This window comes from Arachis duranensis, chromosome 8 (genome assembly GCF_000817695.3).
Source record: "Arachis duranensis cultivar V14167 chromosome 8, aradu.V14167.gnm2.J7QH, whole genome shotgun sequence".
Lineage (NCBI taxonomy): Eukaryota > Viridiplantae > Streptophyta > Magnoliopsida > Fabales > Fabaceae > Arachis > Arachis duranensis.
The window spans coordinates 304,036-329,038 of NC_029779.3; the positions used below are offsets into that span (position 1 = coordinate 304,036).

At 32.9% G+C, this 25,003-nt stretch overlaps 4 protein-coding genes across 4 annotated transcripts; 1 reads left to right on the top strand and 3 right to left on the bottom strand.

Moving 5' to 3' along the window:
• Positions 1–2,189: 2,189 nt before the first annotated feature.
• On the bottom strand, positions 2,190–7,407 carry LOC107460094 (J domain-containing protein required for chloroplast accumulation response 1). The gene is made up of 9 exons (XM_016078421.3): positions 6,560–7,407; positions 5,109–5,845; positions 4,704–5,020; positions 4,442–4,544; positions 3,907–3,971; positions 3,750–3,812; positions 3,591–3,668; positions 3,253–3,429; positions 2,190–2,502 (listed from the first exon to the last, which is right to left on the bottom strand). Exons 1-9 carry the CDS (start codon positions 7,006–7,008, stop codon positions 2,464–2,466), a joined length of 2,028 nt encoding a protein of 675 aa, XP_015933907.1. The 5' UTR covers positions 7,009–7,407; the 3' UTR covers positions 2,190–2,463.
• A 402-nt stretch (positions 7,408–7,809) lies between these two features.
• LOC107460095 (probable protein phosphatase 2C 55) lies at positions 7,810–11,992 on the bottom strand. The gene is made up of 4 exons (XM_016078422.3): positions 10,963–11,992; positions 10,237–10,561; positions 9,654–9,803; positions 7,810–8,413 (listed from the first exon to the last, which is right to left on the bottom strand). Exons 1-4 carry the CDS (start codon positions 11,556–11,558, stop codon positions 8,117–8,119), a joined length of 1,368 nt encoding a protein of 455 aa, XP_015933908.1. The 5' UTR covers positions 11,559–11,992; the 3' UTR covers positions 7,810–8,116.
• Positions 11,993–15,493: 3,501 nt separating this feature from the next.
• Positions 15,494–16,327, top strand: LOC107459974 (uncharacterized). Its single transcript, XM_016078293.1, has 2 exons — positions 15,494–15,692; positions 15,885–16,327. Exons 1-2 carry the CDS (start codon positions 15,494–15,496, stop codon positions 16,325–16,327), a joined length of 642 nt encoding a protein of 213 aa, XP_015933779.1.
• Positions 16,328–17,520: 1,193 nt separating this feature from the next.
• On the bottom strand, positions 17,521–20,658 carry LOC107460097 (zinc finger protein ENHYDROUS). The gene is made up of 4 exons (XM_016078424.3): positions 20,510–20,658; positions 19,985–20,381; positions 19,694–19,890; positions 17,521–18,532 (listed from the first exon to the last, which is right to left on the bottom strand). The coding sequence occupies exons 1-4, from the start codon at positions 20,640–20,642 to the stop codon at positions 17,880–17,882; spliced, it is 1,380 nt and encodes a 459-aa protein (XP_015933910.1). The 5' UTR covers positions 20,643–20,658; the 3' UTR covers positions 17,521–17,879.
• Between the last annotated feature and the right edge of the window lie 4,345 nt (positions 20,659–25,003).

Here is a 25,003-nt window from a genome sequence, read left to right on the forward strand (position 1 = left end):
TATTAGAAATTTGCCAAACATAATAAAAAATAAAAGGGTAAAGTACTAAATTGGTCCCCGAACGTAATTCTATTTTAGTCCTTAAGGTTTAAAGTGTCCTATTTGAATCCAAAAAAATTTCATTTAGCATCAATTTAGTCCCACAGTGAGGTCAAACTTAAATAACTAACGGAATGTCCTACATAAACAAATTTGATAATCTAGAGAACAAGTACAAGCTCCAGAGGCACAAAATCAACCGTTGATGCATCAATACATTTATTTATTATTTTTCTTATAATATAAATAAAATATTTTCTATATAACTAAAGGGAATGATAAATAAATGTATTGATGCATCAACGGTTGATTTTGTGCCTCTGGAGCTTGTATTTGTTCTCCAAATTATCGATTTTGTTCTTGTACTGTTGTTATGTAGGACATTACATTAATTATTTAACTTTGACCTTACTGTGGGACTAAATTGATGTTAAATAAATTTTTTTTTGGATTCAAATAGAATATTTTAAACCGCCCAAACATAGGGGACCAATTTAGTACTTTACCCAAAATAAAAAATATTTTTTTCATTTAAAAAAATATATTTTTTTATCAATTTAATGGCGCCTAAACAAGCACTATGTACAATTGATTATAATTATGAACTTTTTTTTATATTCACATAACATAAAAATTAAATTCAAATATTACAAATTATTTTCATTACTTTTGAGTGTTTAATGAAAGAATTTAACTTTATGTTATATGAATATAAAAGAAGTTTACTACTATAATTAATTGTATATAGTCGTGTAAAAAAATGGATAAGTTTAATTAAATGATAGTAAAAATATTAAATTTTTATTCATTTCATTATTCAATCTTATCCTATTATTCATTTCATTCCATACATAATTGTTAGAGAAACATAGATAATTTTTGTGTATATATACATAATCAGCTACAATGTGCCAGGAATTACCTATCTATTGTTTTCTTATAAACCGCTATAGCCAGCGACAATTTATGTAGTGTCATTTCTTTCACTTTGAAAACTACTGTACCGATAGTGATTTATATAGATATAGAAGAATTGCAAACACATATACCGTTTTAGAAAATTGTAATATAGTAAATTTAGATTTTAATTATTTTATTTAAATAACTTACTCTATTTTTTATGGATGAACTATCAAAAATTTTAAAATTAAGTATTTTAAAATTTTTAAAAATTTAATTAAAAGTTTTTATTTAACTTAAAGATTTAGTACAAAGTCTTAAAATTAGGAACTAAATTAAAATTTTGATTAAATTACAGGGACTAACAGTAATTAAACTAATTATATTTATTGAACTCTTTTTGGCAGGTAAGCTGTATTCGTGTGTGGAGTAACATAAATTTAATGGAAAAAATTAATTAGAATTTGGAGCTTTCTATTACTAAAATATTATTTAGGATATCAAACTTTAGAAAATATGTAAATTTTTGGTTTTAAATGCAAAAAAAAAATGTTTGTTTCGGAGGACGGGGTTATTGAACTCCCACTACATAGAGTTATTTAAAGTTTCAACCCTTAAAAAACATAAATTTACCCTAAGTTAAAAGTGTTTTACTTTTTGGGTGTTTTGATATTTGAGCCCCTGCCATTATATAATTAGAGTTTCCAACCCTAAAGTGATATGTTGATTTGTTTTTCTATGTTTTTTTGGGAAAGGGGCGGCGGAGGAGAGGGTTACTTTGAACTTCGTCACTACAAAATTATTTGATTTTAAACCTTAAAAAACATGCATATTTAGAGTTCCATAAAAGTGTTCATTTTGTTGGAGTTTTAAACCTATTGTTATAAAATTATGTGGAGCTTCAAACCGTAGAAAATACAAAAATATGAAGTTTTAAACAATAAGAAAAAAGTTATTTTGTTGTTGCCGAAATTCAATCTGATTGTTGTCATCCATTAGATAACAGAAAACCAATCATTCAAATAACGACTGCTAAAATTTGTGTGCGCTAACGATATTTAAATTATCAAGAATTGATACTGTACGAAGATGTAACAAATATGAAAAGAAGGGATTTGGATCTTCTAAAGTTGTATTGTCATTTTAGAACAAAAAGTATATCATTAATTACTATTAAATTAAGATAATAAAACTAACAAATAATAAATATTACAAATTTAAAGGTGATTAAAATATTATTTTACTACTTTTCTAACATTATTATTTTAGAGAATTTTTTTTCGAAGGAAGCAAGGAGGAAGACAGAAAAAGCTTACAGGCTCTCAAGTGAACACTTGCATTTGTATAACAAACTTGAAAATATATTTTCGTGAAATCGATCATTTATTATCAATTACAAGTTTATAACCTTACAATGAAAACAGCTTCAGCTATGAAGTAATCACTTGCACTCCTAATAAGCACAATATATATATCCCATTGAGACTGTAAAAGAACCTTTCCTCGGGTCTGAGTAATTACTAGTTAGAGTGCACCGAGCATATTGAACTGCGTCCATGCTTCCTGTATTGCAAGTTTTTAACAAATGCGCTTAGTGATCGGGTTTTAGTAAAAACATGTTCAATGAATACCCGTCAACTGAATTTAAGAATAATGATGTCTATTAAATACTTTGTAATAAGTTTAAAATAATTTCCAGCACTGATAACGTAATGTTCAATCAAATAAAATACTGTGATAACCTGTTATGCTATGAACTTCTTGGGTTCGTTGTCCCTACCAAGTACTTGGACGCTTTTTTATTTAAATAAAATAAATTAATTATTTACTCAAATAAAACGATTTACAGAATTTTTACTAAATTTATAATTAGATTTTTATACTTTTTTAATTAAATTTTTATATTATTTTAAATTTTATAATTAGGTCATTTTCATGTCAAAAAATATTAAAATTAACAGAATATTTCTTCTAAAAAATATGAATAAAAAATTTACTTAAGTTCTTAAATGTGGATACATTCAATTAGCAGAGAGATATTCAGTTAACTTTAATATTTTTTTTACACTAAAAAAACTTAATTACAAAATTAAAAATAATATAAAACTCAATTAAAAGAAAAAAGAGTATAAGAATTTAATTGCAAATTTTGTAAAATTTTAAGACTTAACAAAATAATTAAACCTTACATGAATGAAAGAGACACGCAATATGTATGACCAACAAATAATAAGCAAGATTTTAGACAATACCCATGAAATAGATAACATGATATATATCAATCCAACTAAGTAGCTACAAATATAGGTTTACCTGTAAGATGTCAAAAACCTTTTCTGCAATGTATTTTTGATGTGAAGCAGCACCCTTTTGCTGCAATTTATCTGGATGTAGACAAAGTAAAGCTCTTTGATAAGCTCTTTTCACCGCATTTCCTTCAATTATATCGACAAGAGGCACAGGCTTCCAGCCACACTCCGGCCAAAGCACCTTTAATTATACAAATCGATGTCAGTTTAGTAAAAGTGAATTTTATCTATCAACCTCAAGGAAATAACCTTTAAAAATGGAATTAGACACATCAAAATGTTTTTATCTTTGTTGACAAGAAAGAAGAACGGCAAGGAGTACAGAACTCCATTTTTCCTTACTAATTGTAACGTCGATAGTAGCGAGCGTATGTTTGCTTCCTTCCCTTTAGACCATTGTTGTATCTTCTTGTCAATGACCTACATTGTATACAGAAATATGTATACACATAATATTGACAACCTTGAAAAAAAGAAAGCATGATAGTTGGTACAAATTACTTGGATTGCTTTGTTATCTTGGCTTTTTAAATCATCATTCTCATCTTCTGCTAGTACTTGTATCTGTAATATTCAATTCAGGAGCATATTCACAGAAAGTTCCTAAAACGCAAGTAATTTAAACATAAGATTGGAATTTAGCTCAGCAATTGAATACCGTGAAATTCCCATGGAAGGATCCATCCTTATCTCCAATAACAGTAAATGAAATATCTGGCGTTGCTGGTAACAAAATCAAGTTGTTTTGTCACAATATTTAATCATCAAGTATATAAAGCATGTCTATAATCTATATAGATTTTAACATTGATTAGTATAAAAAGCTCTACAACAATAAGGAAGTGTCACGGTCATTTCATATTTTAACAAAGTCTCTTCAGCTGATTAACAGCTTATGCTAGTTCTTTTAAAAGGTGACACCCTATTATTCATTGAATTTGTAAAAAGTAAACACAACTGCATATTGGAATGGATGCAGAACACAGAGAAAAGCACAATTTTTGTTACAGCACCATGCTTAACAGAAACTTAGGAGGGATGCAATGTGGAAATAACAAATGACCATAGAAGCATGTTTAAACTAGAATATGCTCGATGCCCTGTAAATGTTTCCTATTGTTACATGCAGGCTACGCACATAATCTTTGTTAGAGCAGTCATATTACACTAGAATTCAGAAAATTAAGCTGTACCTGATGCTGAGATATCATCCTGCTGAGACAAATTATTAGAAGACCCATTGGAGGACTCTACCCTGGAACTTTCTTTCTTGGACTGTTCGGAATACTCGTCCGCCTAAATAAGATTGAGCAACCGTAAGCATCTTAATTGTTGTAAAGCTAGGATAACATGAACTTGACACTGAAGAATATTCATAACTATTGACAGCTTCTTATAATATGAATTTTTCTTTTCTATCCATCTTATTCATTAGTTCTTACTGCTTACACTTACTCCGTTCTTTGTCCTCAAAGCATCTCTTTGCTTGTATAAAGAACCCTCAGATTTGGGTTCAACTCTGGGTTTTGTTGCAGCTTCTTGATTGAATATTCGGACAAATTCTTTGACCTTTCCTTTAATGCGGTCTTTCCCCATATTCTCACCAAAGTTCAAGGAACCAGGGGATGCAGCTTTGCTATGCTCTACAGCTTTCACAGAAACAGTCGTTTCTTCTCGTTTATTTGGATTCACGTTATCAAAATTAGACAACTCTTTTGTGATTTTCATCTTACTTTCATTTTGTCTCTCTCTTCGAGTGATCTCATTATAATCTGATATATGAAATTGAGAACATTATAATGGAGTCATAAAGTAGTATACTTGCACACACAGAGAAGTGGATGGTGAATATGGCTTTACCTTGTTTCGCTATTGCATTACTTTCATTTAACAGTGAACGTAATGTTTTGGTCTCAAGCTTCTGATTTCCACTTGCTGCTTCTTTTTTTCCAGAGAAGGTTTTCTCACTCGCAGAATGAGTAGATGAGATAGGACTACCAGGATCATCTTTAGTTACAGTTTGAGAGCTGCTCATCGTCTCTGATTGAGCTTTGGAAGAAGCTCTTTGTTCTGTGATTCGAATAGAATCTGCCCCATTTTGAATAGTTGTACGAGAATTTGATCCATCTTGTCTTGTGCTTCTCGATAACAAGGAGGCTTTGTATGATGCAGGACTATCATTTTGTGTGGTAATCTCACTGGCCACACATTCCTTGGCGCTTGAGCTTCTTTCAAATTTAAGCTTATCTTTTCTCTCTGTCCTAAGAGGCATAACCATTGGCACCCCTTTACTTGCCCATTTGTATATTGAGAAATGAAATTGGCCATTACTGTTAGATTGGTCTTGTTTCATGTTACTTTCTATATCTGAAAACTCTTTCGATAGAAGACTCTGCCGATAAGCGGGTTTTGAAGCATTCTTTGGATCCTCCTTGTGCTTGGTTGGTGGGGTTGAAAATCTTGAAAGATGAGAATCTGAAGAGCCTACTCCATCCGAAGCACCAAAACCATCATTTAAGTTGTTAAGTGGGTTCCTACGTCTGGTAGAGTAACCAAATGTTGGAAGGTCCATCCCTTTTGACAATTTGGCAGGAAGACTGGTTGGTCAGTGGAAAGTGACGAGAGTTAGAAACTTAGCATCAGTCACAATAGGAGATGAGCAAGTCATTTAGTTCACAACTTAGAAGCTGATAAGTAAACAATGCATGAAGCAGTCCCAAATGAATAAAACTAGCAATGGCTATCGATCTGCAATTTTCTTTCAATCATTATGAATCTAATGAATTTGATTCACTAAAAAGTTGAACACTAAAAATCGATGGTTTAATACATATTGTCATATAGTAGTCTACTATTTGAACGTATCAAGTAAGGTAACATTCGGGCCCGTTTTTGTCCTCTTGTAAAAACTTGAACCCTAACTTATCTTTGTGTGTATCTGTCCTATCTCTATTCACTCTTATAATTTTTAAAATTTAATAAATAATATTATATTTTAAAATTTATATAACTATCATCACATATATAATATAAAATAAAATAAAAAATTAATAATAATATAATATTACCGCGCGTCCGGGTAACGACGCCATCCTATCCCCCACAGTCAGTTTAAAAATTCAAAGCACAGATATCCTCACACACAATAAACGATTATAACAGTGTTTTTAATTCGAAATTGCTTACTGAAGGAGAGACTCAAATAGGGAACAATAGTGATGATTAATTAATCCATAATTTGGATTCAATTTTATGAGTTTGTTAAAAATCATCAATAATCCGCACGAGAAGGATAGGTTAATGAGGAAAACCTGAAGTTCGAAGGTAGAGAAGAGGAGAGAGGGTCAGCAAGGGAAGGGCTCAAAACTCTGTTGGGGAAAGGGCTCTGACTCTGATCCCTATTCCTGATCGGAGACTCATCGCCTCTGAATATATCATCGTAGAAGTCACTGTTCTTGTTTGAATAACGCCTCCGATTCACGAAATCTTCCCCTCCAAACACCGGTCTCTCCCGCTCCGGACGCCACGCACACGAACTTGGAACCTCGCCTTCTTCTCCTTCTCCTTCTTGACTCAAATCCTGCAACCTGCTGTAGCTGAGGCTATGCCGAATCTCGCTGTTAATGGAAGACCGCCGTGGCGGCCCTCCGAACACATCGTTGAAATCCACATCGGAGTTTCTGCTTGGCGTGCTTGGACTCGTGTAGAAAGCGCTTTCCCCTTGTTGTGAAGAATAAGAAGAGGAGTAAAACCTCTCCATTAATTATTATTAATAATTAATAATAACTGTCAACTAATTCAGGATTAAAAAATGGCGGGAAAACGTGGAACGCAGCGGAGGGCAATCGAAAGTTTGTTTTGAACTGTAACTGCCTCTGCCTGCTATGAATCAGAGACACAGAGGAGAACAGGCACGAATTCTGAAAGGGAAGTAACTACCACAATACGACAGAGAAGGTGCGCCGAAGACCAATTGCCATTGGCAAGCCACAAGATATGAGTGACTTGGGATAATACTTTAAAGGATAGAAACAAAACTATAAAACAGTGATGCTGATAACTCGACCACTCTACTCCATGCTTTTTTGAAGAAATCTTTTCCCTCAATTCTTCTTTGGGATACTAATTAAATCCCCTCTCGCTTAAAATTTTCAATACGGCCACCACACCCTCTGCCACTCTCTGATTTTGTCTCTTCCTATCATATTTTTGGCCATTCAAGAGTTGGCATTAGGAATAGGAACCGATGTCACAAGAGAAAAATATGAAATTTTGGCCCCACGTAGCACTCTTCATATCATTTTTTTTTGTTATATATTTATGCATTCATTTTCACTGGTTCAAAGTTTCTTATTTTCAATAATTTTTCAGTAATTCAGATTTTCCGTAACCTCCGATATACGTAGACGAAACGCATCCATCACGGGATTCCTGATTAGGCACGAAGATCAGGGGCCCATGCAATACCAGAACATATGGTTCGGGAAAAGAGCCAATCGTGCCAGAGAAAAATCGATAATAAATTCGCAACAAGCGCCAAACTATTGCAAAGGCTCATTCATTACTCAAGGAACCTGAACTCTCATTTACATTATTTCAATTTGAATGCTTGTCAGTTGTCACACTTTCCTGCTCAGTGCCAAAACCAACAACCAAGCAAAACAACATCCAACTTAAGAGGCTGGTTGCTTACAAACAAAATTTGGACGGTCAAAACTTTAAATTCGGACCTACATTTCTGAATTGGTTGTCACTAACATCATTTTCTGGAGGGTAACAATGTTAAACCTTTTATTTATAATAATCACATATGCTGCATGGTGCGCATGAGGACAAAAAGAGTATGTACAAGAGAACTGGATTGGATTTTAGGCATCTTCAGAGCCGGTAATATATGAAACGATAACTGTTGTGTCGTCAAGCTTGCCACCATAGTAACGGAGCCCAGCATCTTGAGCAGCAGTTGAAAAAGGCGTCTGCCGGTCTTTGTCCTGTGCCCGTTGGCGTGCCAGGGCAGCTATTTTCTGAGCTGTTGCCTGAGGGCTTAAGCCAGCTCTTTTGGCATGAACCACCACTGCCGTGATATCATTATTGTACAAGTTGTCAAACAACCCATCCGTACCAGCGACTATGACATCACCAAGAGCAACACGAATCGTGAAAACCTGACGTGAACAAGGCAATCCACATAAGCATCCAACAAGAAGCATAGATAAACAAATTTTCAAGAAGATTAACTAGTTTATTGACTATGGCAATGGTGAACTACTTAAGGATATGGATGCCAATCGCATGTTATAGAGGGGAATAATTGAGACACAAAACATAAAAACTGTCTGAAAAGAATTAGATAACCACCAAAAGTTTTAATGGCTTGTTATAATGAATGCAAGTAATATGCTAGCATTAACAAGATCATACTTAAATGGTAGTAAGCTTTGTCTGCATTTCCCCAACTTTCTTAAAGACACAGTACCAGGATTTACCATATCTTTCAATGTCCTACAGCCTACAGTAAACTTCCATCTAAAGTAGACTACTTTAACCGGTGGTGTTTATGCTGCAAGTTACTTTGTCAAATTTCACATCTCACTTGCAGCTGATCGGAGATAACATATCTAAAGAGCACATCATAATAATCTAATATGATAATTGACTGTGGGACTACATTGAACAGAGAGTAAATCAACAGAACTACTATAGGACTTAAAGAAACCACTAAAATCAATACATCCTGTAAATAAAGGGATTAAAAACTTGATTAGAGATTAAACAAATCAAATACGACACATAAAGTATTATAAGGTTTAATTATTTTGTTAGTCCTTATAATTTCACTAAATTTATAATTAGATCCTTATTTTTTTTTCTCTTTCAATTGGGTCCATACACTTTTTAATTTTATAATTAGGTCCTTACTAGTATAAAGAATGTTAAGAGTTAACGGAATATTTCTCAGCAAATTGAAGGTATCCATAATTAATAACCTAATTAGATCATTAACTACATGTTTTTGGGGAGGAATATTTCATTAATTTTAACGTTCACATAAAGGAGCTAATTACAAAGTTAAAAGCAATGTAAGGACCCAGTTGAAAAGGAAAAAAGTATAAGGATCTAATTGCAAATTTGGTAAAACTATAAGGACCAACATGATAATTAAATCTTATTATAAATTCAACAAACAACACAAGCTGTCAATAAATCTTTTTTCTAAAATTTAAACAAAATCACAATAAAACACAAACACATACACACAAGGAAATGAAACCATGAAGGAATCGTATGCACTGCAAAAGGTGTACAGGGCCACTAGCAAAATCATGTGATATTCGTCACTAACAGAAATTAAAAGATTTTATTAACTAATGCAGTAACATTCTCTTACAATCCTGTGCATCTTACCTGACCAGAACTAGGTAAATCGCCATTATTTCCACTTTCCAGCTGATAAGTGAAATTAAAATTATGTTGCTGCACCGGGGACCGAAATACAGTGCACCCATCACGGATCACCATAAAACCACTGTCTCCCAAGTTAATAGCATGAAGCCACTGCAGTATCATGAGTAAAGAAAATTGTCAAAAATAAAATGATGTACCAGAACTGATTATTTATAACATAATGTCACTAGAAACCGTGAAAATTATACTGAGACCAAATATATCACTAACTAGTTTTGTAGGAAATTGTACCATTCAGTCACAAACACAAATGAATCCCAAAAGGAGGGAAAAGGCATCAAAGGAGTCAGAAAACTGATATACGTAGAAATATAATGTGTAATGTCAGAGCTATTGCTATTAGTGTGTCAACATGTTTAAAATTTAAAACACAATAAAGTTTGAGGGGACTAGAGCCATTATAAATTTATAACTATTGGATATTTGGATTAGTGTTGTGTTAAGCATGTACTTGAACTATACCATTTTAATATATTATCACTGAAGGAACAATATTATCAGTTCATCATACAAAGGTGGTAACCTGATCAGTAAGTGTGATAATGCATGCTGTGGAGGAACCCTTAGCTTTTGTACTTAAGTATGCTTTTTCCAACACCCTTGCTGGGTCAATTGAACCTTTGGACTCCCCCGAAATAGCAGCCACTGAATTGGACATGAGCTCACGAGAATACTGTCCAGCATCAACACCATGATCGGCCCAGCCGCCAACACCATCTGCCAGTCCTATAGCTTGTGCCTCAGAGCATATAAAATGAGCATCTTCTCCCCCGGTTTTTTCCTTATCAGGATGGGGTAAGTAGCATGATCCAGATGCTAATTTAAGGGTTTTACCTAAAGGAGCTTTCCTGCAATTATCGTCCAACCATATTGTAAAGCAATGAGACTGGAATTCCACTGTAAATTTTAATTGCCAAGTACTAACGCTAAAATTGAGTCATCCTAAAATATTTGCTTCTCAAAATACAAGTATTCAGAGTTCTTATGTTGAATATATATCTTCATTCTTCAATCTGTTTTAAAATGTACTTAAATAAAATACACTTTTGTTACCAGTACAATCACAAACAAACGGGGAAAAAGTAACTAATTTTCCTTGACACCGAAAAAGGGGAAAAGAGGGTGTGCGACACAGGGGAGGGGAGAGGGGAGAGAAAGCTTCACCGTGATATTTAAATAATTGATTTGAATGTAGAAAATTCTTTTCTATTTTTTGGATACATTTCAATTGAAGGGAGAGAGAACATACGGTTTAGATGAATTAGAAGAATTTGTTGAGTTCTCTTTACAAGCACAAGTGTCACGACGTACACCATGAGCAGGCCCTGAAATAGCGCATGATGATGATCCATGCAAATCTCTAGATGGCAACTCTGTGCAGAGGTAAGAAGTGTGCAAGGTCCTTGCAGCAATAAGATAGCTATAAATTGTACGATTTTCGGGTTGCCAAGAGCTTTTCATGCCCACTTTTCTACCATTCTCCAAACCTGTCCTCAAACACAGATTACTCACAACCTTTCTTGACAGTGAATGGCGACGATACCTCAAAGTTAACTTATTATCAGAGCATTCACTGATTGCAGCTGCAGATAAGCGAGAAGTGAGAGCAGAATCAGTAGACACTGTGGGACATGGTGTGGCAATTACAGACAATGTTCTTCTCTGTCTAACTAAATAGGTACAAGCTTCGAAGTTTACAGGGTGACAAAACTTGGTAGTACTAAACAACAACTTCCCTTGTGCAATCAGAACACCGAAAACAACAGAACTTATGGTTCCACCACCTATTCCTACATTTGAACCTTGAATTGCAGTGCCCAATCTTGAAAAGTACACGAGTGGCATTTTTTTTTTCACAAACAATAATTTGGCTTATTCAACTCTATGGAACACAACACCAATATTTGCAACAGACAACAAAGGTCAAAAACCGCATTGTTCATTCAAATAAATCAGAGGAAGAACCGATGGCAGAGAAATCAAACGAGATTCAAAATGAAACGACTTACAGCTGATGCTGATCAGAGAAGAAAGGTAGCGAAGGAAAACCCTAACCAGAAAATTCCTAGGAGAATCGAAACACAACGGAAGAAGTTTGGTGCATAATTAAATTAAATGATAATAAAGAAATTGGGTGGTAGCTGATCCTTTCGGTGTCTCCTCTTTATAAATGTTCCCGCTACAGCGATCAGCATTGTTAGATGCCAATGACCGGAAAGAAAGGAATAGAAACGAGGGAAAAAAAAAAAAACCATGTATTCTTCCGGGTTCAAACAGTACGGCATTTGTTATGATTAATTTTTAAATTGGTCATAAAATTTTACTTTTTAATTTATTCTCTAAAATTTTAATTTATCGAATTTAATCTCCAAAATTTACATTCATGATTTATATTAGTTTATTAATTTTTTTTGTTAATAACATGATAATGTGGTATGCTTGTAGACTGTCAATATCATATATCAGAATATTATTTATCAATATGTAATAGAGTGAGGATGAATCAGTCAAAAACACGTGAATACATGACATATCAACGTATCAACGTAGATGATAATGTTACGTGACAAAATATAGTTTGTTCACATGTCGTTTTGGTGCCACATGTCATAAAATTTAATCTCCAAAATTTACATTCATGACTTATATTGGTTTCTTAATTATTTTTTTTAATAACATGATAACGTGGTATGCTAATGTAGACTGTCAGTATCACGTATTAGAATATTATTCATCAATATGTAATAGAGTGAGGATGAATCAGTTAAAAACACGTGAATACGTGACATATCAACGTAGATGATGGTGTTACGTGACAAAACATAGTTTGTTCACATGTCGCTTTGGTGCCACATGTAATAAAATTATTATTGATATTATATCCTGACTAAAAGTTACAAAATAATCATAGCTTGCTTTAAACCAATAATCTTTGTGGGATTTAACCCTTACTCACGTAAAGTATTATTTGGACGACCCAATGCACTTGCTAGTTAGTTGTGCGGATTACAAAAGTGTGATTACAATTTCATGCACCAGAGGTTAACAGGGACCTACAAAATCTCTATAGGGACGAAAATCCGCCTCCGCAAATAAATGAAGACAGAGGTGGGGATTGAGGTACCCATCTCATAGGACCAGTGAAATTTTTGCAAAAGAAAATTTACTTAAATGTTCATATATATAAAAGTTGTATAAGTAACTTTAATTTATTTTATTTTAATTTATATGTTAAAAGTTTAATGTGTGTTATTATGTTAATTTTGTATTAAATTGTGTTTGATTTGATCATTTTATTGAATTGTATAAAATTTTATTATAATTATGTTAATTTTTTAAATAAAATTTAATAATATCAATAAATATCTACGAATATCTACCTCTTCTCCAAACAATCAAAGAAAAAAAAAACAAAAACTCATGACGAAAATGAAAAAAAAAAATATTTTACTAAATGAAATGGAGAACGAGAGAAGCGTCTCACCCCTATAAAAATTCCCATCTCTAAGTAGGACACTCTAATTTTCTATTTGGCTTTTAAAATATTTTTGCATCAATTTAAATGAAACCCAGCAATTTGCAATTTTATTATCTAAAAAAAACATCAAACCATAACTTAGACCCTCCCAATTTTGTCCCCCTCCATTTTGGGCATCATCAAATCGGACTGTCGAAATTTCTTTTACATCATGTCAACAAACAAATCATTGGGAACAATTTGCTAATTTACAATTTATAATAAAAATTAGTTCCATATTAGAAAAAAATTCGAACGACTAGAATAATCGGCGATAACACACGATTTTAATCCATATAAAAATATATAAATATTTTATGTGTATACTAAAATCAGTTATTAAAATCAACTACTAATATAAAATAGAAATTATTCAGATAAAAATGTTTAAAATATTCTTTTTTAAAGATATTTTTTAATAATTAAAATTTAACATATATAATCGATTAAACGGTGCTATTTTTGTTATAATTAGGCCAAATAAATTAATTTAACCGAAAAAATAATGAATCAAATCTTAAATTGGTCTAAATTAATATTATTTTTCATAAAAAATGATTACAATAATATCCTTATTATAGAAAATGACTAAAATACTCCTATTATATATATTAATTTTAAAAATTTTAAATTCTAGTCATTTACTTCCCTATCGTATGCCTACTTGAGTAATTGTAGCTATGGATTAGACATAATGAGACAATATAGGTTGCAATTTTATATGATTCATTTTTTTAGAAGTCTAAAAACATCTCCAACGATGAACAAATGAAGGATTCGTTTACTATTGTCTGACAAAAGATGAAGACCAATTGTTAGAGCAAAATAAAAATAAGTTCCAGTACATTTTTCAAAACAAGCAAGGCCCTACTTAAAGAGACTTGGTTTGTTTTCATTTTAATCAATCATATTTTAACATGTGGTAATTAAATTAAAAAAAATTAAATAATATGATATTAATATAATAACTAACGCTGCAGAATATGTTAACCATTAATATATTTAACTTTACGTATATAATTAAATATTATAATTATTTATAAATTAAATATGATTTAAGTATTTAATATAGTTATTTAAAAAATTATGTTAAATAATTAAATTATATTTAATTTATTAATAATTATAATAATTAATTATAATTCTATTTAATTAATAATTTATATTAATTATATTATTATATTAAATTAGCCGTTGTAAAACTAGCCGTTGCAAAATTAGCCGTTAAAAACTTGTCGTTACTATATTACCGTTATCATTAACAAATTAATATTTTGTTATTCTATATATACTACTTAGATACACTTCTATTCTCACACTTTCTACTACTCTTCTTCATCTTCTTCCAAGTTTACAAAATCAAAGTTCTGCTAATATTATTTTTTGTTCGAAAGAATGGATCCAAACCAACTCAACTCTTTTTTCAATTACTTACAAAACTTTTCTCAAATTCCAAATACTCAACAATCTAAAACTGCAACTCTCAAGTTCCAAATCAAAACTTTACATTACCGAATACATTTCAAATCCAAATTTACAAAATCTTTCTAATTTCAATTTTCAAGCTCCTTATAATAATCAATTTCCTATATTCCAACCGCAAAATCAAAATTCACAAACACCACATTTTTCATTTTCATCCATATTTAACCCCTCTATCGAAAATGTTACTCCAACTTCTTTGCCGTTTCCAACTCAATTCAGTGTATCCAGACATAACTCATATGGTGTTGGTGGCTCTTCTAACCCATCCTCTCATACTCCTGTATAATCTAGTCCAAATTCGCAATATTTAGAATTTGCCAACCCTCGTGGATTAGATGCTATCGACCTCAATGATGATGATATTGAAGATTGGAGGCAAGATAGTATCCAACACTGGCATTGAAAAGAGGATGAGGCTTTATATGGCAAAAGAAGACGGCAAGATAACACACTCATAGATAATTGAATCGATGAGTGTTTACTTGAAGATTAAGAAGAAGAAGAAGAAGAAGATATCGACAAAAGCTCTATCCCAACTCCTCGTAGATGGATCAACAGAGATCGAGAAGCAGGACATGATCGCCTTTTCCAATATTACTTTGCAGATGAACCGGTGTATAATGCTCACATTTTTCGACGGAGATTTCGAATGAGAAGACATGTGTTCCTTCGGGTAGTAAACGCTCTCTCAAACGTCTATTTGTATTTCCAACAAAGAGTTGATGCAACAGGAAGAAGAAGCTTGTTACCACTCTAAAAATGTATCGCTGCGATACGGATGTTAGCATATGGCATAGCAGCTGATGCTGTTGATGATTATGTGCGCATACGCGAGAGCACTACAATTGAATGCTTGAAAAAAATTGTTGAAGGTGTCATTTTGGTGTTTGAGGATGAATACTTGCGAAAACCAAATCCAAATGATGTTCGACGCCTGCTACAAATGGCGGAGGGTCATGACTTTCCTGGCATGTTGGGTAGTATTGACTGCATGCATTGGCAATGAAAAAGTTGTCCAAAGGCGTGGAAAAGTATGTACATAAGTGGTTATCGTGGGGTTGCAACCATAGTACTTGAGGTTGTAGCATCTTCATATCTTTGGATATGACATGCGTTCTTTGGAGTTTCTGCTTTAAATAACGATATCAACGTGTTACACCGTTCTCCAGTGTTCGATGATATTCTAAATGACCGTGCTCTGGAGGTAAATTATACTATTAATGGTAACAATTATACTATGGGATACTATTTAGCAGACGATATTTATCCTAAATGCGCCATATTTGTCAAATCAATCTCAAAGCCACAAGGGGAGAAACGCAAGTTATTTGCACAATACCAAGAAGGGCAAAGAAAAGATGTGGAGCAAGCATTCGGAGTGTTGCAAGCACGCTTTGCAATTATACGTGGTCCAGCTCGCTTTTGGAAAAAGAAAAAACTTGCCAACATAATGAGAGCTTGTATTATATTGCATAATATGATTGTTGAGGATGAAAGAGACACTTATGCAGGAAATTTTGCTCAAGGCTTAGAGTATGATGATGTCAAAAATGCCTTATCACAACCTCAGTTGGGAGAAGAAGATTTTGCACCATACCATCAATTTCTTTAAAGAAATGCCCAACTTCGAAATAAGTAGCAGCATAGACAATTGAAAGAGGACTTGATTGAACACATATGGCAATTTCACAATGCTTGTCGTTAACTATAGAACTTAATTATATTTTTCTTTGTATTAAGTAATTTTATAAATTAGTGTAATTCCGAATTATATATTGTGTATTATTATTATATATGAATTTATTTAATATTAATATCTTTTAATAGCGAATTATTTTTAAATTTACAAATTTAAATTATATTATTGAAAAAAATTAATTACATTTATTTTAAGTATTTTAATTAATTAAGTAGGATCACAATAAAGACTAAAGTTAGTTCCTCCTAATGGAGAAGAGAGAGATGTTTTGAGTTTCTATTTATTGTTTATAACACAAAAGCTGATGTGAAGTTATTTTTTATGACAGGTCGGCTATAAACAGAAATTGTAACGAATACTCTGCTTTGGGGGACGTTCCTGTAACTCTGTAAGCATTAGCCTTCAATTCTTACCGATACACTGGTATCAGAACTTTTTGTTTTTCTGGTGGCTACTGATATTAGAACTTTAAAATCGATTAAGATTTGAAGGAACGTGGAAAAAAAAAATTAACCTGGGTAGATTTTCCACACAATTGGTGCCTTGGTGGTCACCACACGCCAGCTATACGTACATTGAATATTAAAAAGACGAGTAGGAAGGGAAGCAGGACCCCCCTTAAGCTAAGTCGAATTCACGTACACACATACACGCCCCACAATTGACTACCGCCACCGCCATCCACTCTCTCATAAATCCATTCCCGAAGCAATAATGATGCCAACACTCCGAGTTTGAACTTGGAAGTTGGAACCCGCTCTCCTCTTCAGACTTGTTTCCCATTTTCATGTTAAAAATGATTTTACTTATCTTTTCTTTTGCTTTTTATCTAGTACTATGTTTTTAAATTACATTTTCAAATTGTTTGAACATATTGTATAGTGTATACTCATAAGTGTTAAATACAAAAAGGAGCATAAATATCTTTTCTAAATAAAAACATTCACGTAACACATTGTTTGACTAAGGGTTGTATTAGAAGATACAAAATATATAGAATAAAACAACTGCAATTCTTGGCGAGCAGTAATCTTCTGAGAAATGAGATTTGAAGTTGAACACTTCTCCAAAGATGAACTAACTACTAAGGGAATCTTACCTTCGTATGTACAAAATATTTTCCTTCATCTAAGGCGTATAGTTACAGTAGCTCAGTTCTACATTATCCCATGTCATATTTCATCATTTTTCTACAATTTTAATTGTCCGTTGATCTACCAAGAAGGGGTAAGGAACCAAATTAAAACACTCATTACAGAGAAAGACAAAAGTACAAAACACTTGGGCATACAATAATTATATCCCGAAAAAGAGGTTTGTATACTACATGTGACGTGAGATTAATATAAGTGTGACTTTTTGTCTTTACCCGTCATTTTTCTGACTGGGAAAGCTCAAAGGATATACAAGAGTAGAGTTGATTTCTCGTCACCAAAAAAAGCGCGGCGAGCCACATCAACATATTCTACTGGTGGCGAACTCCACCTGCATCTCCAGATGAATCGAAGTTCCCTCCAAAAGAGGTTAATAAAGCAGAAAGACCACCCCTGCTAACATTATCACCGCCATTGCCACCGATTCCAAGACCAAGAAGATCCCGGGTCATGGGAGGGGACCCCATCATCACATCTGCAAAACCCGGATCCCCACATGGAAGTCCAAGCCCAAGGTTATGATCTGCCAAACTCGGATTCTCTTGCTTCACATGGCTGCTCATGTTCCATTGCATTATTGGGTTGTCAATGCCGCTCTCGTCTTGAGGATGATATCCCGTAGATGACGTGGCTAAGCCTAAACCTCGAAGAAGCGACGTGTTGGAAGAAGCTGCACCCATTTGAGCTGCCTTCTGGAGCAATGCGGTGGCAGACAGTGCAGCTGTTGTTGATGGCTGTGGACATGCAGTGTAGTGATGGCGAGGGTCGTTAACGTTGTTGGAGAGATAGAGTGGCACGGAGAGGGAGAGTGACGTGGCTGCCGTGACGTTGGGGAATGAGGTGGTTGATGGTGCTGCTGCTCCGGCTGAGGATGCCAACACAGTTGCAAGAACAGTGCTAGTTGTCACAGCTTTCGCAACACACGTTGTTGGCGGTGACAGCCTCGTCGCATTTTCCGGAATTTCTGATGCCAAAGCGAAAAAAATGTTATATGCATCACTTGTCTTTTTTTACTTTTAATATTAAAAATCATTATAGAAAACAGATATACACAAAAATAATACAATCATCGTTTCCCTAAATATGAGTACTAAAAACCAAGACAACAAGCCCATTGATAAATGGAAATATCTGGTACTACTTTAACTTCAGTATCTCGATCACTTATGTCTGTTATTAAATTTGGAGACAATGGCCTAACTCCACACTGGAAAATCAAGGTGTTAGGATGGGTGGAAAAAAGGTGAGATGAAATGGAAAGAAAAGAAACATTAATGAGTTGTAATTTTTAAGTTCTAAATTATTCAATAAAAATAAATAAAATGAAGAATAAGAGAACGTTCTTCATCACTGTTTTCTTGCTTTTCTTCTCAAAATAAATTAGGAGAAATGTGAATTTTTAACATTTTCTTTTTCATAAAACCACCACATGACGACGACCAGATTATGGGTTTGTCACTACTCGCTACTGCTTAAATTGCCTTAAATTGTCAGCTTCCAAACGACCCCGTCCGCAAGAGCAAAAACAATTGGAAAAAAATTAAATAAAATAAAATGGAAACACATGGTAGTATGTATATACTATAGTAATGACAAAAAACGGATCCTCTCAGTTTAATTGACGTCTGCGTCATGCCTCTAAAAGTATCTTAAATTAAATAATTAAATAGCTACAACTATAGAATATAATTTTGGGTATATACTCAAACAGGTTCAAAAGAAATTTTGTCCTTGGCGTTTTTTATTTTTTAAAAAAATTTATTATATTGAAATTATTAAATTTTATAAAAATGAAATATGTAATTTTTTAATTAAATTTGTTATTTTTATTTAAAAAAATAAATGATTTAAAATATAATTTGTCAATACTTATTTTAATATATATTCTGTAAATTTTTAATAAGTTGAATATACAGCAAAAAAAAAAATTTCTAATTCTTTGTATAATACACCTAAGACATTCTTTAGCAAAATTTCATAATTAATTTGAAAATTCTAGCGTGTAATTGAATGTGGATGAAAATAATTTCAAACATAAATTGACAACAGATTTGACCCGAATGTACGAAAAGGAACGTGCAAACAGCAAAACGACGCTCGGAAACAGCCATTGAACAGTACCTACCTGAGCTCTGAATTGACAGAGTCGGAGACACCACCGAAGTCGACGGAGTAAGCGGCGGCTGCGGCGGCGATGAAGAAGAAGCCGCAGTCACACCAGCACCAACACCGTCCTTGTCATCAGTGCTTAGGGTTTGAGCCTTAGCACTCTCTTCAGCTAACGCATCGCAAAAAGCTCTATGCGTAACAAAGCTATCCCTCCTTTTTCACACACACGAGACACACACTATTAGAAGCAGAAAAGAGAAGAATCAAAGGATCAATGATTTTGAAGGAAATTGAAAAGAAGAAAAACCTAGAGAACAAGGTTCCGCAACCGCATCTGTACTCTCTGGTTCCGCAGGTCTTCATGTGTGCCTTCCAATCGGACTGAACGGCGTATTTCTTTGAGCAACGTTCGCATTTGAGCTTCTTCTCGCCGTGCTTTCTGCAGAAGTGCTTCTTGATGCCGGTGAGGTCGCCGAGCGCCCTGGAAGGATTGTGGTGGACACACGAAGGTTCGGGGCACACGTACACCCTCTTTCGTACCTCCTTGGTGGCACGCTGCCGGAGCTTCCACGGGAGGTTGTGTCCCCGCCGGTGGAGCTGGAGATTCTGGTCCCTCTGGAACCCCTTGTTGCAGATCTCGCACACGAAACGGTTCGTCGCTAACAGCGTCTTTGGCGACAAAGCAATCACCTCAGCATCCGGATCTGAAGAACATTATTCAAAAGCACTTATAAAGTGACACAAAATGGAGTAAGCTTTTTAAAAATTTAAGATATCTGAGTTAAAAAGATAGTGGTGTTGTATTAATTAGTTAATTAATGATTGAATGTACCTGGCATTCCAGGGAGGTTTCGCTTCTTTTTTAGGGGAGGTGCGGGTGGTTGAGGTGCTGTTTCTAAGTCCAAAGCCGATAAGGTGGCGGCTTCCTCGCCGGAAAGTGGCATTGGTGGTGGCTCCGTCGTCATAGCTGCTCAATCAATTTATGAATGAGGGCAGAGGCTCATTCATATGCAGATGTAAGTAGTACTCTCTTCTCTTCTCTGGAAAACTGAAAACTCACCTGTTTAGTATTCCATGAAATGAAATGAAACACAAGAATCACCTACGTTATAATCACTGGTCAACTGAGACCTTATGATAATAATTAAAAATATCTAATCATATGGTGTGTGTTAACTTTTGGTTTTTCCCTAGAAATGGAGGGTGAGAAAAGAGAGAAAGGTGTTGCTGGTTCCTACGAGACAGGTTTTCAAGTGTTCAACATTTTCTGGGTGGAGTCGTGGGCGGTGGGAACTGTGTACAACGGTCCTATAAGGCGGCGGTGTTTGGTAGGGGCTCAAGCCTCAAAGGAAGAGAGAGAGAGAAACAAGGAGAGAATATATTATTTATTTGAAAATGAGTTAAGACTTAAAAGTAAGAACTTAACATAGTATCTGCATATGCATTAAAAAAATTAGGCTAAAGCGGCGCCAGTTAACCATGGGTAAGTACTACGGGAGAGAGAAGAGTTTCTTTGTAAAAAAAGAAATATTTGAGGGATGACTGGAACACCAGATTTCCATGGGCTATGACCACCAGTGTTAATTTCATTGTTAAGACAGCGGTGCTTTTCCTAATTTCCTGTACTACAACCTTGTACTATTGAATATTCTTCTCTAATCAATCTAGTAGTAGTATTTATTAATTTTGAAATTGTAATGTTTATTTAACTTATTTTTATGTAAAATTTAGGAGAATATTAAGTTAAGAAGGATATATCACCTCATATCAACGTGATACTTGGCCTTAGATCACCTCATCTTTCATATTGGTTTTTCTCGCAATAGCCACCTAGCCATCCTAAGAGTCCAATATTGTCCCCTACAGTATAAAGAACGCGTGATAAATATTTGGACCATGAAACACCTATTTGATTATCAGTAATAGTAATGTTAGAGCGAAAAAATTTTTTTTATTTAATAAGATAAATTTTGACTACTTTTTGTTAATTTTTTTTGTTACAAAACATTTTTATTTGATTATTAATCCATTTAATTCTCACTCTTGCAATTTTAGAGTAATACATATAATTCACGTTAATAAAATTTATGCAATTTAAAATTATGTAGAATTGATTATACATCTTATCTTAAATATACTTATATAAATTGAATTAAGTTAAGTCGATTTATACTAAATACATGTAACATATAAATGTAAATCGAATCAACCTGATTCAATTTATTATTGTATAGCATATATATAGTAAATTAAATCAACTTGATTCAATTTACTATTTGTACATATTATTGATTTTTTTTTACTTTAAGTTAATTTATTAACTTTAAAGCATAAATATCAATAAAAAAACTTCCATTTGAATAAAATAAAATATTAAAAATTAAAATGAATAAAAATTTAAATTTTATGTTTTTGTTCAAATTCAAAAAATTTACATTTTTACAAATTTATGAATTTAAAACGGAACAATAATAAACGATTTTTAAAAATTCATTAAAAATTATCATTTGACTCATTAGTATCAAAAGAATAATTTTTGCGACGTTTGACATCGAAAAAATTAATATAAAGTATAACCTTCTAAGGCGATATAGGAGTTAAACTAATTTGGCTTTTTTTTAAAATCAGAAGTAACGCACAACATTATCAAAGCGTTTTTACTACACTTAATTTTACAATTTAAATGATAATTTAATTGATATAATATTCTAATTATTGCTCAAATCACATATTTTATAAGAGTAAAGTACCAAAACTGACCATGAAAGATTATATATACTGACAAATCTGACCATAGAAAAATTAAAACTAATTTGTAACCATGAAAGATAGAATTTCATAGACAAAATTCTTAATGAGTCAAATCATGATTAGAATTTTTAGATATTTAGATATTAATGAGTCAAATCATGATTTTTAATAAATCTTAAAAAATTATTTATTGTTCTATTTTAAATTCACAAGTTCATAAAAATATACATTTTCTGAAATTTAAACTAAAACACAAAATTTAAATTTCTATTCTTATTTGTTTTGATATTTTATTTAAATTCAAATGAAGGATATTTTTTATTGATATTTATATTTTAAAATTAATAATAAATAAATAAATAATAATCTGTACAAGTCAAAGTTTTAAAAATCGGACCAGTCATCAAACCGTTTTAGTCACTAATTTACTGGTTCAACCAGTCTAACCGTGGTTCAACCAAAAAAATTGTTTATAATAAAATAATAAATAAATTATAAATAAATATTCTAAAAAAGTACAAACATAAAAATATTAACAATCAATCTTTAATGTCAAAAGAAATAATTAAATCACAATAACAATTACACAGCAATAATACCAATAATTAAATCACAATAACACAATAATAAATTACACAAGGGCAACAAATTTTTTCAAATATTAACAAGGATTATCAAAATTTGAGGCAGCATCACTACTTTCTTTGATTGATCATGATTAAGGTAGTTGTTGTTCTTGAAGCAATCGAATTATCTGAGAGTATGCTTTGAAAGAAGAGTACTTGAAGTTTTCTATGCTTCTTCACTCTTGTATGACCCAAAATCATTGTGAAGCAAAGAAACAATTTTCTTAAACCTTAATACAGCTTTATCAGTTTTCACCATTAAATTCCTATTCTAAACTTAATTTTTTGGCTGAGACAAAATACTAAGAACTCTATGACATTTTTCAACAGCTAATCTATTAGTTTGTTCAACTTTCTCTATTCTTATTTATTTATCTATCTAAGTTAATAAAAAAATTTCTCAAATCAGAAGCTAAACATATCTTGATACTAAAAAAATATGAACATCTGAGTTATCAACACAGATACTATATATTTAGCCATAAATGACATACAAAAAACTCAAATATAAAGAATCTCATTTTTTTTCAATGGAAGCCACAAAAATAGGATTTTTTATGTTCAAGTCTCAAAATTTTATCAGAGGATGAAAAAAGCTCAATTTTTTTCTTTTTTATTTATATTTCTGTTGTTGGTAGAATAAACGAAGACCCTGAGATCAGAACTAACTAATAAGAGTTAGAAAAAATTGAAACATATCTATATCTGCTTTAAAAAATAAATAAAAATAAAAAATTCAACCCAATCTTATCTTCAATGAACCCAAGAAAAAAGAATAAGAGAGCAGGAGTTGGAGAGCATGAACGGTGGCCGAGATTGATAAACGGACGGTGGCAGTGGCTCGACAGACAGGCGGCGGCAGTGGCTCGAAGAGAGGCTAGCTTAGAGAATGGGGAGTGACTGAAATTAATAAATCATTCACAAAGTTAAAAATAGCAGCAGCACAGTCAAATATCAATTAATCATCCATAATTTCATAGCTGAAATCAATAAGGCAACACACTACTAGCAGCTCTCAAAGGATCCCAATAAAAAATACTATTACCAACACCACAACAGACTGAACAACAGCCAGAAATCAAGAACAATCAGCAACAAAAATTAAAAAAGCAGCAACAATTAATCACCTTAAACCAGAAATCAATAAATATATCAATTAAAATTCAAAAACAGCATGCTCATTTTCTCAGAAATTAAAAAGAGCAGCAGCAGAGTAACAAATCTATTTTTAAAAACACAAAATCAACAATTTGATTTCAATCCACATTCAGAAATCAATAAATCACTAAAAAAAGCATAAAAGCAAGATCCGAAGAAGTGAACAACCTTGTAAGTCTGTAAACAGTGCCACTAACCTCTGACGGATAGCACATCGACAAACAGACGACAAACGGCGAGGCACGATGAACAGACGGCGAGCAGCTCCAACCCTCAATCAAACGACGTGCCACGCTACAAGAGAGTGGCTCAGCTCGAGACAGGGGGAAGGAGGAGGCTGCGGAGGCACTGACAATAACGGGCGGCGACGGCAGAACCCTAATTTTTTGCTTTCCAATTCTGAATGTCACGAGAGGAGGGGGTGTTGGGGGAAGGAGGTGGGCGAGGGTGATGCGTTTAAGCGTTGGTTTCTTTTTTTTTTCAAAGTTCAAAATGATGGCGTTTATAAGAACTGGTCGGTTCCTAATCCAATCCAACTGATCGGTTATCAATTTTCGAATGATTTTCAATTGGGCGGTTTTATATATTGAACCGGACCATTTTTTTGTTAGTTTCTGGTTGAACAGGTTCGACCGATCAATCCGGTCTGATTTTCAAAATATTGGTACAAGTAATAAATCGAAATAGACTGATTCAATTTACTATTTATATACTGTATCGGTAGTACATTAAATTATGTTATTCGATTTATATGTATATACTTTGATGAGTTTGGAAAACTCTAAAGCTAA

Excerpts from the sequence above, each read along its gene's own strand:
- LOC107460094 (XM_016078421.3), bottom strand. The coding sequence starts at position 7,008 with ATGGAGAGGTTTTACTCCTCTTCTTATTCTTCACAACAAGGGGAAAGC. Across the intron at positions 5,021-5,108 it reads TAATGCAATAGCGAAACAAG|ATTATAATGAGATCACTCGA; the intron begins GTAAAGCCATAT and ends TTCATATATCAG. Across the intron at positions 4,545-4,703 it reads CTTTGAGGACAAAGAACGGA|GCGGACGAGTATTCCGAACA; the intron begins GTAAGTGTAAGC and ends AATCTTATTTAG.
- LOC107460095 (XM_016078422.3), bottom strand. The coding sequence starts at position 11,558 with ATGCCACTCGTGTACTTTTCAAGATTGGGCACTGCAATTCAAGGTTCA. Across the intron at positions 9,804-10,236 it reads TTATCACACTTACTGATCAG|TGGCTTCATGCTATTAACTT; the intron begins GTTACCACCTTT and ends ATGATACTGCAG. Across the intron at positions 8,414-9,653 it reads ATTTACCTAGTTCTGGTCAG|GTTTTCACGATTCGTGTTGC; the intron begins GTAAGATGCACA and ends TGTTCACGTCAG.
- LOC107459974 (XM_016078293.1), top strand. The coding sequence starts at position 15,494 with ATGTTAGCATATGGCATAGCAGCTGATGCTGTTGATGATTATGTGCGC. Across the intron at positions 15,693-15,884 it reads TGACTTTCCTGGCATGTTGG|TGTTCGATGATATTCTAAAT; the intron begins GTAGTATTGACT and ends ACCGTTCTCCAG.
- LOC107460097 (XM_016078424.3), bottom strand. The coding sequence starts at position 20,642 with ATGACGACGGAGCCACCACCAATGCCACTTTCCGGCGAGGAAGCCGCC. Across the intron at positions 20,382-20,509 it reads AAACCTCCCTGGAATGCCAG|ATCCGGATGCTGAGGTGATT; the intron begins GTACATTCAATC and ends AATGTTCTTCAG. Across the intron at positions 18,533-19,693 it reads TCTGTCAATTCAGAGCTCAG|AAATTCCGGAAAATGCGACG; the intron begins GTAGGTACTGTT and ends CTTTGGCATCAG.